This window comes from Echeneis naucrates, chromosome 5, assembly GCF_900963305.1.
Source record: "Echeneis naucrates chromosome 5, fEcheNa1.1, whole genome shotgun sequence".
In the NCBI taxonomy this organism is placed as follows: domain Eukaryota; kingdom Metazoa; phylum Chordata; class Actinopteri; order Carangiformes; family Echeneidae; genus Echeneis; species Echeneis naucrates.
In genome coordinates, this window is record NC_042515.1 from 2,321,239 (window position 1) to 2,335,779 (window position 14,541).

Genomic DNA, 14,541 nt, shown 5'->3' on the forward strand with positions numbered 1-14,541 from the left:
TTTGTGTGCATGTGCTGCAATGAGAACCGCTCTATTGGAGTTTAAGTGAGACTGCAACTTCTCAGTTCAGTAAAACAAAGAATTACACGCCATGAATTTAATTGCCCATCACATTGGGATCGTTGTCCATCACTGCTCCTGCTGCTGCTGTTTCTTGGATATATTTATAGTTGGTAGGTCACCGACTGAGATGGGAGAACCAACCATCTCAGTAACTCTCCATCAATCGCGCCTTCGAGGTAAAAGCCTGCTTGTAAATGAAAAGCTGAGCAACTCCTGTAGTTCTTCATCGCACCCTCAACTTTTTCTTTTTGGACAGGCAGATGAAAGACGCCCTTCTCGAGAGATTGCACCAAGTTACAGAAGCTACTGAAGCCTAGCTGTGATGTCAGTACCAGTACACACACACACACACACACACAAAAAGGCTTTACTTTCAGTCGCACTTCCCGTGTAGAAACACTTCCAAGACTTTTAAGCAGACAGTCCGTCGTGCATTGAGCTCCTGCCAAGCATTTAATTTAATCAAGAAAGGAAAATGGCACAAATGAAAACAAACTGCAGAATATGACTTGTTATAATCCATCTGATACATTTACACGACACGCAGTCATTTTCGCACACTTAGAGCAACAGTACTTCTCAATCTCTTATTCTGCTCTGACATCGCTGCTTTTAATAACTCATCTCCTTTTGCCATCATCATCCATCTTTCCTTTTAAGGAGTGGTGGACCCGTGACTGTTCCTGACTTGTCATCTGTGATTTACCGCGCCATTATAGGACCTGCGTATAAAACACAGGCCTGATAACAAATGCATGGAAAATAAAAATCTGCAGGTGTTTGCAGCGGTGGCTTTGTGTGCTTCACCAGGCGAAAAATCAGACAGAGTTCCAAAGATCATTCCTCTTCTTCTGTGACGATGCCACCAATCTCTTTCTCTCCCTCCATCTCTCTTGATGCCATATCTCTTTTCTACCTCAATCTTTCACAGTTTCTCTCTTCTTCGTGCTCCGTGCTTTCTCTCCAGGAGCAATGTGCATCCTTCATTGTATGATTAAGAGGAAGCAGCAGTCAAAAATAGACCCTGACATCACTGAATAACTACATCGATAATATATTTGCCGGGGGGGTAAAACAAAAGTGTCTTATTTGGTGCATGTCATTGTATAAATGCAGCCTCTTTACTGAATTGTGATGCGTAGAGAGGGAGGGATGAACTTTCTGTCGGAGTATTCATCTTTTTAATGTTTGAAATCAGCAGAGAATGAGCTCATGGTTATTCATTATCCTTTCGAAATAACAATTTTTAATTTATGACTTGTTTTTTGGATCCACATACAGTCACGTCCATAACCAGCATAATTCACATGGACCGGTGTTCGCATCCATCGAGTCCACCTCTACGGAGCTCTGTTTTTGGTAACATCTCGCTCCTCTGCTGTTACTCAGCGAGGCTGTTTTCCAGACAGAAAAACGATGAGCAGATTCGGAGGTTCGTCTCCATCAGACACACCTTTCATTGTTTTCGTTGTCATTATTTCAGGCGTTCCCTGGGAACATTAGGGAGCCCATTCAGTATAAAGTCTACATTTACACTGTGAAGGTATCAAAGTGCTCATTGAACAGAGAAATGCATGCAGCCTTCAAATGAGCTGTCAGACCTTCTGGGACTTTGTGATGTCACAACAAATCACTCACAGCCCCGCCCACCTGGACCTGAAATCCAACCGGAAATCTGCACACTCAGAGGACTTTGGCCAATGAGCCAAAATAAAACCAAACACTGTCAAAGAACAATTATCCGCAGGCGGCACACAGGCTAACAAATCCGAAACTTGTCCAAAACTTATCTGTAATATTTGACTTTTGTTTTTAACTTTTAAACTTATTTTTGTTTTTTGTTTTTTCATCTTTTACAAAGTTCATGAATGAGGAGTCTTTCGTGTTACTAAATACATCGCTGACAAGAAATAATGAATGAATGATTTGGGATCTTCACTCCGGTATCATTAAGTACCATTCTCTCTGAGAGTGCTTTTCATTTCATGACAATCAATAAAGCCTTAAATCAGAGGAGTCTTAGCGTTGCATTGCTGCAGAGAGGCGCTCGCAAATCATCAATGTGTTAGGAAATACTGACGGAGAAGAAAATTGCAGGGAGGAGTAGACGGATAGCGGTGACGCCAATTTTTAATTTTGGGATGTCTGCTATCACACATGGAGATATTTCAAAAGTCCACAGGCCAAGTTGCATATAAATATCTATAAAAAAAGAAGAATACATGCTCTTCTGCACATTTTCTGACATCAAATAAATCAACTTTTAGAACCCAGCAGAAGATTAAGAGACGGCTTAATGGCACAAGTGTGTTGAGTTTACAGGAAAATTGATGGATTTTCTGGCTGTTGAATAAGAGACTGAGCAAGTAGTGAGTCAAGTGTGAGTGATCGTCGCTCGTTGGCAAAAACATAAAAATGGGGGAGTGGTGCGACTACAGTGAGGCAAGAAGTCCTGCGAAAACACAATATGTCTTGTAGAAGTGACAAAAACAAAAAAACTTCATGAAAAATAAAAGCTTGATGTTTCCCTGTAATGAGCTGACTGCATCCAGAGGCAGTGCTCTAAAGCCGCAGATCGATAGCGGAGGAGATGGCTCTGACAAGGCTGACTCACTAAGGTTAAGACAATCACAGCATTTTTCAGTCTGCAGGCCAGAGCTCACTGATCTTTACGACGAAACGGCAACTCTCTGGAGTCATGTTTTTTTGTTTTCACTCGATTCTGCTTTATGTTCTTCTGGTTCTGTCACAGAAATATCCCAGTCGCTTCGTGACGTCTTTGTTTTGCTTGTGAAATAAGATGGCTGGTGTTTTTAAACTCAAACTGAAAATGACAAAATTCACATCCGCCAACTGCAGGAAGAAGTTTTCTACCAAACTTGTGACAGCCAAAGCAAAGCTAAACACAACAATCAACATTGTTATTATGATCAGTGTGTTAGCATCCTGACTGTCAGCATGTTTTCATGATCTTTGCATTTAACTCCGAGCATCATGGACAAGTTAGCCGACTGACACAAAGGATGGCGGGATTAAAACTTTCGTACTTTCTTGTCAGGAATGAGACGGCATGACAGTCATTGTTGTCTCTTTGATACAAGAAGTTGTAACAACCCCCGACAGCACTTCTACATCTGCAGAAAGTGACGTGACGGGCCTGGACTGATTGATTAGCGTGATAACTCCAGCAGAAGAAAAGCTGTGATGGAGACGAGGCTTAACGTTGGCATTGCTTTTCACGGCTCTTGGAGTGTAAAGGGATAAAACTTAATGCTGAACTGGGAAGTAAACAGCTGTCAATGCTAAATCTGATAATAATAATAATAATATAAAAAAAAAAAACAACAGCACAATAGCGAATCTCAGAAATACAGCATCTCCTTGAATCACACAGCTCAGTGATAAACAGTTATTGTGAGCACCGTGTAATTATTTCTGTTTTCTGTGTTCAACATTAACAATCAGAGTCTGTTCAGCTTCAAAACGCATCGATGTGTGTGATGTTTGGTATTTTATTTTTCTCCTTCTGTCACCTGCTGTCCCGAACCATTTTTCACCAAAACACGACTCATCTAATCGTCCTACTGTCTGTGACTAGGCACACAATGGCATAAGAGGTTCAGAAGGGGTCACGGCTGGACAACTTCCTGTCAGACTTCTGTAACGGCCCAGTCCACCTTAATCCACCTGAACCGGGCCACCAAATGTGTGGAAGGCAATTCGTTTTAATGACGAGAGTGTCACTTTTGTTGTGCGGTTAAACCTGAATTCTGTGGCTGCACTGTTCTGTATCTTTACTTTTTCTTTTCCTCTGAATTTACTTAACTGCTAATAATAATAATACCTGTGGATTTAATTGGCTAAATAAGGACGTATTTTACTCCTACCTCCTTCTTCCTGTCTCATTGATTTTTTTTTTTTTTTTTGGCCCACGTATCCCAGGACTGCTGAGATTATTAGATTTCTCTGTTTTAATTAGACCTGTGGAGGGCTCAAGGCCTCAATCATTTGTCTTCATATTTCAGTAGCTTCAAGAATTTATGACAAAAATGTATCCAGATCATCTTCCTCCATCTCCATACTGAAAAAAAAAACCCTAAATCCTTGCTACTGTTCACATTTCTTGCTATATGATGGATATATACACAGGTAATGTTTACATTTTGGGGTGAGAGCTGTTACCCGACAACAAGAAGGTCGTGTGTTCGTCTGTGTGGAGTCTCCAAAGACATCCTGTTTGGATGTTGTTGGTCTGTCTGTCTCTGTGATGGACTGGATGCCCAGAGTGAGCTGGGATTGGCTCCAGAACCCCCCGTGACCCGGAAACAGATCAGAGGCAGAAGATGAATGAATGAATGGATGTTATTATTGAAGTAAATGCCGATGATAGTCATCAGCCTGAGGATCTGAATTGGGTATCCTATATGTTCCTATTGGTCCCTTTTCATTTTGATGTTTTGTAAAGTGAAATGATTTGGTCCCTTTTCAATCTACTCTGCGGCTGATTTCTGTTTATTTGGGCATTGGATTTCATCAGTTTCTTAACTCTGCTTTCTCTTGGAGAGTTTTATCGCTTGAAAACTGTTGAAACAAGCCAATATAAAGCTCAGAATTTAATAATTTCCAGGGTGGTTTCACTGTGGAGTCTCGGTCTCTGGGGTCGTTCTACCGCGACCACCTGATGGTGTCTGTGATGATAAATTCAGCTCTTACCCGTTAAATAAAAAACATCTCCTCACCAAGTGTCCATATGTGACCAGTTGAGAGTGAGAATATTTCGGTATTTTTGTCCTCCCACGCATCCTGAGAATACTTTTCAGAACCCTGTTTACAATCACTGGTGGAAACTTAAAAAAAATCCCATTATAACACCTTTAAAAAGTGTCTTCCTGTAATTTTGCCCTTACAGATGTTCTCTCGCTCACTCTCCTCTCACTTTCATCCTCTCAAGGTCATTCTCTGTCGCTCAAAGGGTGAGGCGGCATGTTTCTTACATAAGAGTAACACCTCAGCGGTGGCTCTTATGTAAGAGACATATCATCGACCGAGCCTAATGAATTCTCTCTCCCTCCCCCGTCTCAGGGGTTCTTTGCTCAGCAGGGGAGTTGGGTTTGAAAACAAGAGCGAGGGGAGACAGATAGAAAGTGAAAGAGAGCATCACAGAGAGAGAGAGAGAGAGAGAGAGAGAGAGAGAGTCCCAGAGCAGTGGATTATTGAAAATTGTCATCTGCCTGTGCGGAAAGAGAAAAGAAAGAAAAGCATGTTCTTATCGTGGGTAAACCAGACAGATGGCACCGACAACTAGCAGACAGACACACTGACTGCCAGAAGAGACGAGGAAAGAAAGGAAGAGGGAAGGAAGGAAGGAAGGAAGGAAGGAAGGAGACAGTAGAGATTAGCATTAGCCCCAAAGCCAGGCAGACGGAGGGAATGCCAGGGGTGTGGGAGTCAGAGATAAAAACCCACTGGACATTGCTACTTGGATTGGTAGGAGTTTTTCTCACTGCCCCCCCCCCCCCCCCCAGACTCCTCTAAGCCCCTTCAGCTACATGCCTGCTTGCAGAGACCATCTGGGAGAAAGGGGATTGTTTTTGCAGCAGGACCCGCCATGCCAGCTTCCTACACTGACTGATCTGGGGGGCTTTGGAAAGCCCTGCTCCCCTGCTTCAAACACAATAAACAGACTGGATGAATGTATGCCATTGTACTGTATCTCCAAGGTTTTGGGGGGCTGGAACAGAGGGGGGGGGGGCAGAGAGAGCGAGAGGGTGGGTTTAGAGCAAAAGTCATAATAACACTGAAGAGGAGGATGAGGAGCACACACTGACTGACTGAGCTGAACTTCACTGGACAGTTGTCAGATCTGTGCTGTGATCTGAAATGGTTTTATATTATTCTCCTGTTTGTGCAGCACAGCCGTGTCAAAACTTGCAAACTGAACAGAATTAAAGCGAGCTGCCTGTCTTCGTTTGTCAGGATAATCTACTTAGTATCAATGCTGCTTTCCAGGGAGTGCTGGGTAGATTAAAAACAAACAATGAAACAATGAGAGCTTACATTCAGAAACCTGTAGACTGAGTTGTTTCATTGCAGTCCTGCATACTTGTGATTTGTGATTCCAGATGGAAGAAAAGGCAGCATTTTTATTTATTTATTTCATTTTTTTTTTGGTCGTATGCTATGGATCCAGCACCACACACACAGATCACCAAGAAGCTTTACAAGAAGTACGAACTTCTGCCAGTAAGTGTCTCTCAATCAAAACAATATCAAAATATGAAAAAAGCCTTGGATGAGGTCAGGAAATAGTTTGGGATCACGACTTCTGGACAGGACGCCTCAGCCAGCTTTTCCTCTGATAGCGTCTTAGAAATGTGACTTCAAACTGGCAGAAAGTCAATTTTGAGCTTGTTGGGCTGACACATAATCAGAGGGGGATATGATGTCATTCACAAGCAAACAAATTAGGAAACCTGAGGCCTGAAACATTTGAGGTAGCAAAAAAATACGAATATCACATAATGTGTAAAAGTTACATTAACTTACAACTTTAAAGGAGATAAAAATCTGTGCATTAGGCTTGAATCAGAAAAAAAGAAAGTGCAAGAGTTAAATAATAAATGCATGAATGCATTAAACATTATGGAAATATGATTAGTTGCTCTGTGTGTTGAATGAACAACATATTCTCTCATTCTCTGCATGAATTAATACAAAACACATCCTTTCTTTAAAATGATGTTTATATGCTACAGCTTCAGGGGAAGCTCACACACAACGCACAACACAACATGTGTTACATCAGGTAATGCATGTTGTTGAGAATTGATGTGAGCCATCCTGGAGAGTTTGTCGCAGTTTTGCAGGATTGTCATTGCAAGGCCTCAGAGAAACAGCTGATTCCTGCCGCTGACTGATAAAGCCATAGGTGCAAACATCTCACCATGATTCCGGAGCTGAGCACCTGAATCTCATTCGGATAGGAGATTGTGCCTGCTGGGGATAAGCATCTATCATTTTTTTTTTTTTTTTTTTTGGAGGAGGAGCAGGAGGAAGAGGAGATGTGAAAAATGTGATGAGCTTTATGGAGCCTTTAAATTCTAACACACATCCGGACCTCACAGACTGTGGTGGAGGTCTGAGACATGGAGTAAGTCTGCCCTCTGCTGCCGTCTAACAGAGAAACAGCTCAGGTACAACAGGAACGTATTCACCACAACCAATCAAACCTTTTTATAAAAATTATATAAAATCACATATCACATATGCTTTTATTACATAAACAGGAGGCAAGCAGTCCAATCTGTGAAGGGGGGGGGGGGTTGCTGATTTAATGCCATTGTTCCAGGTTTGTTTCAAACACAAAAGAATAATGGAAGTATTTCCTGCTCACACCAACCTGAGCTCAGCAAAGAACCAATTTTTACCCCCCCTCCAAAAAATAAAAATAAAAAATATTTCCGCCATTTTATACAGTTGTTCTTTTTTTTACTTTTTAATATAATAAATGATGCAGAACTGTGCTAATCTGGAGGTTCCTGCAGCATTCAGCAGAACAGAATAGATCAGGAAATGTATCCATCTGCAGTTATTCTCCATCAGCTCGTCTAGAGCGTGAGCTCCTTCAGTGCCGGCCATCAGACTATTTCAAGTGCATTCAGGACTTATTCAGCAGAGTAGATATCAGGTCTTGGTGTGTTGGTTTAGAGATCAGTGACGAGGCGGGCAGGTCAGAAAAACAAGTTCTACAGAGAGAGGCGATGGATTTACAGGCCCCGTCACACAAACCAGAGGTCGGGGAGAGTTTGGAGAAGGGAGCGATGTCCTGAAATGAAGGTTTTATAGTTGACTGGATCAGGCAAGCTTAAAATAACAATAAAAAACGAGATGAGAAGATAAAAAGATGACAGGAAGTCATCCAGATGTGCAATGCGTGGAGTTCGTTTTGAGTTTAGTTGTCTCATCATGGAATCAGAAGCACAAATAGGATGCTGGTGGTGGTCGAAATGTAAGATCGTACCCCTCTGAAGGATTTAGGTGGCAGAAACAAATGTTATTTTGTGAGGCAAACTGAATTAGAGGGGAGATTTGATCATTTCTGAAGGACCAGCCTGCTCAAAGCGCTGCTGGCCCTTTAAGACTCCTGCTGTTGCCGTGGTAACAGTCGGCCGGGAGCTCGGAGCATCTTTAGCATCTTTAGCATCTTTAGCATGTTTTCAGTCGCGACCTTCAGCGTGTCAGCCTCACCGTTTCACTCCGTCCTGGACTTTTACTGACAGAGAAAGGCGAGTACCAAACCTCCGCACGGCTGCTGTGTTGTTTTGTCTGCAGCCTTTTTTGTTTATTTGTTTATTTGTTTACTTGTCTGTTTTTTTTTTGTGACCACCGGTAACTCAGCTGTCAGCTAGCTGTTGCGCTAACGCTAGCTCCTGCTCTGTTAGCTTCCAATGCTAACGTTACGGTGCTTTCTGTTGTAACGTGAATTTTACGTTAAAATCGAACCTTAAAAAAACAGAATACGTTGATCCAGCTCAGGTTAATCTGGCTGTGCGTTCCTGACCGGCTTCCTCAGCTGAATTACAGTAAACTAGCTTTCTACCAACCCCTGTTGTCTGTTTACATGAACACACGGACGGCACAGGGCTGATAAATCAACATGATCCTCTTGTATTTCCATTTTTATCCATCTGCACCATCTGACACTTGTGCTGTTTGTTTGTGGTTTCACTAACACACTCTCTCATGTGAAATGTTTCTGGCTCTTTATCCAACATTAATCACATGGATGATAACCTGCACATCCCATAATGTTCAAGGCAGTGTTGGATTCACTGTGGTCCTACTTCTGACTGAAGTATATTCAATGTTAAAGGAGCTCCAGAAACAAATCTGTGGACATAATGATGATATGGACAAACATCAGGTGGAAATATTACATGATAAAATGAATGATCATTTATGATGAATCATCATTTTTTTTTCTCCACAAAAAAGTACACTTACAAGACATACTTTTGGTGAAATGACCTCCACTTCCCCTCTTTTGTTGAGTAACCATCAACATGTGAATACGGTGATGTACGTCTCAGGTCAGTTCAGTTGTACAGCTCAACACAAAATGTCTCACTTTGCTGAGAAGTTGTGACCTAAATTATTCACCTCACGCTGTGTGAGTTCTGTACTGGATCGTGATGCCGTGCAGGTTCTCGCTGCAGGTTTTCAACTTTAAAAAGCATGTTTTAAGAAAGAGGGACTTTAAGATTAAAGTTAGTGGGAATTAAAATAAACAAAAAGCACATGAGCACACAAACATATGAAAGTGTGTGTGTACTTATTTCTGTGTTCATCTGTGTGGAGAAATTATAGCTAACACTGAAGTGTATGTCTATTTCACTCGAAGAATGTCTTGCCCTTAAATCAAGTGTGCGATGCTTGTGTCCAGAAGATGAGTGGGAGCACTGATGACATCACGGCGCTGGCCTGCACAGTCAAACCTCCGGTCTACCTGCAGATTGGAGACACCAAAACGGACGCGTCTCACTCTGGGATTTGTGTGGTTGATGTCACTCTTCCCTTCGGAAAGGCCGCCAATGTAAGTTAAACTGTTGTTGTGGCCTCATTGAGAAGAATATCTACTCGTACTTTATTGTTGTCCATTGTGCTTCTTTGTGTGAAGTAAAATACAAAAACAAAAAAAACAGATCACATTTCTTCTTGGCTGTTTAAATCAGATCATCATTTATAACTCACTCTTACTGCTTTAAAACAAACTAACCCGTGGCTTCCATGAGCTACTAGAAACATTTAGTACTTAGGTTTAGAAATGATCCAGTTACTGAGTAAACCTGTCTACATTACTCATATTTGTTTTTGTCCTAACTTAGACCAAGCACACACACACAGTAAACCCAACGGGCCGAGCGCTCAGTACAACTGCACACATGGACAATAAGACAAGGCATTCATGCACAAGACTCCCAAGGGTTATGATTTGACAAATAAACAGTTTTTATCCTCCACATAAATCACATCAAACACAACGAGGGAACAGAATAGAACTGTTAAAAAAATAAGACATTTAGTCTTAATTTAACATAATTTTAATGCAGAGTGACTCCTAATTAGCTCGCAGGCCTCAGTCTTCAATCTTCATCTGCCTGCAGCAAGTCTGTGCATGAAGGCATCAGACTGGAGACGCATTTCCTCAGAGCTCCAGTACAGTTTGATGAGTCACATTTTTATTTACTCATGTTCGTCGTGACTGTGTTGTCTTTCAGATTGAGGAAATCACCTTTAAAAATTACTACACAGCCTATGTGACTGTGCGTCTTCTGCGGAGGAGCCCCGGGCAGGATGCCCCGGCCAAGTGGTGCACCGTCCTCAGAGACCTTCCCCTGATGGACAACCCCCACACCGAGGGGGGCTCCCAGGACTACTACTCCATTCACAGGGCACAGGTGAGGCCGGTGCATTTGTTTCAGTTATGTATCGCTCCACAAGCTCCACACATAAACGGCCTCATACCTGACGCCTGTTCTTGCTGGTGTCCAGGAGTCCGGCTTCACCGTGGTCAAAAATGTTTGTGTTGCAGGGACAAGGCTGGGACTCACTTAATATAGCTACTTGGATTAAACTCTCTCATATCCTGGAAAAGATGAAGTGACAGTCCACTTTTTTTATGTGACTACAGCTCAGAACATCCCATTGGGCACTAATACAGGCTGGCAGTTCTCAGTGCTGTTTGGCTGGCGTTGGGGCGGCCCAGCCAACTATCCAGGAACGGCACAATAAGCATTTTAATGTTGATATATAGCAACATTACAAACTGAGGAATGTTCCATTTTTTCCTTTTTATTTCTTGTTTGCTCTCCATGCAAATGGAGCCAGATGGTGAATGGTGATTTAATTTTTGTTTCCTTCAGATGATGCTGTGAGCCTGACATAGTTTAAAGAGTAATCTTGGTTTTGTAAATGATGTTTATTCACTTTTTTATGGCTAATTGTTTGTCATGTTTAGCCTGAGGGGATGTTGAATGCATACCAAAATCAGCACATGAAGCACAGTAGTTGTCTCTCTGAAGAATGGAACTCTGGGAATATTCTGTCACCGTTCTGCTGTAGTAAATAAATAAAGTTTGTTCGGTCATTTTGTCGCTGCTCTGTCTGTTACTTTAAATACCACTTTCCGTCTGGCGTCGCTGATGTCTCTTCTTCACTGTTTGTGCAGATGCAGGTGGAGCCAGATCACGTGGCGTCTGTGCGCCTGATCCTGAGACAGCCGTCGTCCGCCTGGCTGAACTTCAGCCTCGAAAACATCAAAATATACCCACACACAGAGCCGGTGAGTGCCTTTTTTTCTTTGTTTGCTTCTATTTGACAAATAATGTTTCCACAAAGTCAGTGAGACAACAGAGATAGAATGCAGCAGCTAATGAAGTCAGGTGAGTAAATGCTGCCTGAGCACCACGACGATATTCAATATCTCTGACTTTTCTTTTATCTGAGCCAACGTAGTTTCTGCTTCCTTCTGTTAAATCTTACACAATGAAGTGATGTTAATGTCGGACTACGGACCTTAACGGTAAAATAGGTGACAGCTACGTGCTGTCCACACAAAATGAATCTTCCCACAAACGAGCTGAGGACAGTGTTGATGTAAGAAAGAGGAGAAGTGGCTCACGACAATAGGAATTGGATTTGTCTTTTTATTTATTTCTTCTTTTGGATGATAAATCAAGTAGCTCCCTTGTTTCATCTGCAAAGTTCCTAATTATTATAACGACAGCAGCATCAAGTGTTTCTTTCATGCTGTCTTATCGAAATGATATTTCTGTTGTCTATCATCGTGCTGTTTTTACATTTTCCACCAGAAGGAGCCACAATAAACACTAAATACTTCAAATTCTACACCGAAAAAACAACAATTATCTGCAGATTTCAAATAATGAAACATTTATATTTCCTCTTCCTCCTGCCAGGACCCAGAAAAGGAGGTTTCTGATTGGCTGTCGGACCTGACGCTGGTCGACCAACACCCTGACCTGGAGGTTAGTCCTCTGGATTTTTCCTGGATGTTTAAAAGCCTGTGGCTTTTATGGTTAACCTGAATTAATCCATTAACATAAATTAGTCAGAAGAAATAATTCCAAAGTAAACGAAAGTCTGACTCCCAGCTGTTTACCTGAATGTCTCCCAGGGCCTGCCCGACCCGCAGACTGTATCATCCAGCATCCAGCAGATGTGGGCTCTGACGGAGGTGATGCAGACCAACCAGACGACAGCTTCCATTGGCCGATTTGACGTGAGTCGGACACACACACGAGCGTTGACTCAGAGCTGAACTGCTAGAATCTACTTATCGATTCATTCGTTGCTGTCTGACTTGAGCCTCCCTGAAAAAACCCTCCATGCGTCTCCACAGGTGGACGGATGCTACGACATCAACTTGCTGTCCCTGTCGTAACGTGGACGTCGGGCTCTTGCCGAGAAAACCAAAGCTCGGTGATGGAAGGAGACTTCCTGTTTGGACCCAACAGAAGGAACAAAAAATGGATTTGTGCAGGAAAAGCTGCACGTGACATCGAACGTGCTGCTTCCTAATTTAGTTCAATTACTACGATTTATCGTAACAGGATTTTTTTTAAGGCCCTATAAATTCCACCACTGCTCTGCTTACATGGCTGATACTGAAGAGCTCGGTATGGATCACGATAAGAAACAAGGAAAGAACGACAACCTGCTGAAATCTCCAGGGCAGGACGACGGCCTTCGTGAGGGCCGACACCTTGAGACGACTTTCAGTTGGACTTCTGGTGTTAAATGAGGTTTGTTTGCTGACAGAAACAGACGGAGGAGCACTTATATAAATAAATAAATATGAAAATACTTTATGTTGTATTATTTATGTCAATAAAAAAAAATAAACTGACATTTGTGTCTTTACTAGAACGATGCTGAACAACAGCTGCTGCTAAAATAAAAAATGATCTAACTCAGCTTCTAGAGCAGGACTGTGCTGTCGATTCTTCGAACACTGACCGACGGAAAGAGGACAAGCGCTTGTTCATATTCTGAAAAAGTAAAAGCTGTTTGTGCAACAGCTCAGAGACTTAACAAACATTACAAATCCAGACAGGTTACATGTTTGTTGACACCAATCACACAATAAAGAAACAACCAGTCCAGTCTAAGAGTCTGCAATCCAGTTATTAACATTTTGGTTTTTGAAAACAGGATGCTCATTTTATCAAATTTCTGTCATCGAAAAAAAAAAAAACCTCATTAAATGTTTTTATGATATTTGAGATGTTTTTTGGAAATTCAAGTGTTTCTATTAACAGTTTTTAATGCAGTATTTAATTTTTACCTGTTTTGTAGGCGCAACGGACATTAGAACATTTATATTTTAATTTATAGAGCATTCTAACTTTTTTCCTTCAATCCTTCATTATTAAATACAAATATTACAGAATACCTTCTATCAAAGTATCACTTGAACTGAGTGGAAAAATAGTTTCCATTCGCCATAAAATATTAATATTATAAAATTAAAGTCAAACAACAATAAAGGAAGTGAGTCGGTTCAAAATTTTATGAGGTCTGATCAAAAGCAAAATTCACTACATTTTTAGATTTGAGACTTTTCAAAGAGTCACAAAGTGTAAAATTCTCAAAAAGATTGGGAAATTTACACTTATGCATTAAATACTTGGCAAGTGTTCCGAGGTTATTTAGTAGAAATCCAAACTTTGAGCAAATAAAATAAAACCTCATAAGTTTAAGCTGACTTCTTAACTCCACTGACAAAAATGTTTACAAAGGAAGGAAGGAAAAGTGTTCCTGAGTTTCAATGAGTTTCACAGAATGTTAAGCTGCTCAAACTCTGCATGGGCAGATCTCGTTCATTGGTCTGAATTTAGGTTGAATAGCGGATTTCTAAAAGTCTAATTCTGTTAAAAGCAGCAGGAGCAGCAGAGAATCCAAATGTTTACACTTTTTATCTCAAAAACAGCTGATCAGTATCAGAATCTACCACACGAGATGAATGTGACGGATCCAGACATTAAATAGTTTTTAGACATTTTTAGGAATAATAAAAAAAAACAAAACACCAAACTTACAGATCACTGACTGCTGTTTGTAATTTCTGTGTTCTGGTGTTGTTGTTCCTGTTTGTTTATTTCTGCTCCCAACTGGAGTCTGGACCTGCATTCAACAAATTAATACATAAATAAATACATCAGCTTTGTTATTCTGAGTCACTACACAAATTATATTATTTAATTTTTAATAAGGTTTATTTAAAAAAGTCTGATACCAAAGTCACAAATTAAAGAACTATTTCTATCTTGTGAAAATTCTGAAGATTTGGTATAAAAAAAAAAAACATTTGAAAAATGAAAAGTGTGTTCATTCATTAGACAGGTTTCTGAAGTTCTTTCATCGATTTATAAATTACTTCAAACCTTTAAAGTGAAT

The 14,541-nt window shown here is 41.0% G+C and overlaps 1 protein-coding gene across 1 annotated transcript; it reads left to right on the plus strand.

Moving 5' to 3' along the window:
• Nucleotides 1-8,260: 8,260 nt before the first annotated feature.
• Nucleotides 8,261-12,975, plus strand: nicn1 (nicolin 1). The gene is made up of 7 exons (XM_029502829.1): nt 8,261-8,348; nt 9,506-9,655; nt 10,341-10,520; nt 11,291-11,404; nt 12,042-12,110; nt 12,260-12,364; nt 12,485-12,975. Exons 2-7 carry the CDS (start codon nt 9,509-9,511, stop codon nt 12,524-12,526), a joined length of 657 nt encoding a protein of 218 aa, XP_029358689.1. The 5' UTR covers nt 8,261-8,348; nt 9,506-9,508; the 3' UTR covers nt 12,527-12,975.
• Nucleotides 12,976-14,541: the final 1,566 nt, after the last annotated feature.

Bases quoted from the DNA above. Each gene is read 5' to 3' on its own strand.
- nicn1 (XM_029502829.1), top strand. From the start codon at position 9,509: ATGAGTGGGAGCACTGATGACATCACGGCGCTGGCCTGCACAGTCAAA. The intron at 11,405-12,041 runs GTGAGTGCCTTT...TCCTCCTGCCAG, and splicing joins TATACCCACACACAGAGCCG to GACCCAGAAAAGGAGGTTTC. The intron at 12,365-12,484 runs GTGAGTCGGACA...GCGTCTCCACAG, and splicing joins CTTCCATTGGCCGATTTGAC to GTGGACGGATGCTACGACAT.